The sequence below is a fragment of the Haliaeetus leucocephalus genome, unplaced genomic scaffold (genome assembly GCF_000737465.1).
Source record: "Haliaeetus leucocephalus isolate CR32 unplaced genomic scaffold, Haliaeetus_leucocephalus-4.0 Scaffold858, whole genome shotgun sequence".
In the NCBI taxonomy this organism is placed as follows: domain Eukaryota; kingdom Metazoa; phylum Chordata; class Aves; order Accipitriformes; family Accipitridae; genus Haliaeetus; species Haliaeetus leucocephalus.
Window position 1 is genome coordinate 3,846,150 of NW_010973294.1, and position 705 is coordinate 3,846,854.

General features: G+C 72.5%; 1 protein-coding gene across 1 annotated transcript in view; it reads left to right on the forward strand.

Annotated features, from left to right (window-relative positions):
- PENK (proenkephalin) overlaps nucleotides 1–705 on the forward strand; it is a 4,885-nt gene that overhangs the window by 366 nt on the left and 3,814 nt on the right. Inside the window, exon 2 of the mRNA XM_010582913.1 lies at nucleotides 388–529. Coding sequence (XP_010581215.1) covers nucleotides 392–529 — 138 coding nt within the window. The 5' untranslated portion in view covers nucleotides 388–391. The remainder of the gene's footprint in view (nucleotides 1–387; nucleotides 530–705) is intronic.

The window sequence follows — 705 nt, forward strand, 5'->3', positions numbered from 1 at the left end:
GGGGCTGCCGTCCCGGGAGAGGGGCTGCCGTCCCGGCGGGTCTCTCCCCGAGGCGCGGGCTTGGCGGGAAGGGCGGCGGGAAGGGTTTGGGGACGAACACTTTCACCGGACGGGAACTTCTGGGCGCCTCATCCGTCGGGCCCGCTCCTCTCCGGGCGCAGGTCCGTTGACCTTGTACCTGCCAAGCGCCTGCTTGCTTACCTCGCCAGCGCGACCGCCCCGGCTCCAAAAAAGCCCGTGAGTTACCGGAGTTGCGTGCCACCTAGGACTTGGCTTTACACCGCCGCGGCCGAAGAGTTCGTGCCGCCTTCTCCCGCCCCGAAGCTGGGGGAGGCAGTGCCGGGGGTGGGGGGGAGGCGGCTGCCGGCTGACCTCTCCTTCTTGCAGCCCCATGGCGATGCTCCTGAGACTCGGCTGCTCGCTGCTGGCCCTCAGCACCTGCCTGCTCCCGAGGGCGCGGGCGGACTGCGGCCGCGACTGCACCGCCTGCGCCTACCGCCTGGGACCCCGCGCCGGCATCCACCCCCTGGTAAGCGGGAGCGGGGCCGGGGGGGGCCGCCCCGCCGCTTCAGCCCCGCGGAGACCCCCTCGGCCGGGCAGGGCCGGGCCGGGCCCCCGCCCCGCGGTAGCTTTGGGAGGGAAGCAAAGGGGCAAAGTTACAAAGATGAGTAGTGGGGGAAGCGGCCGGCGTCGCTTGGAAGACCC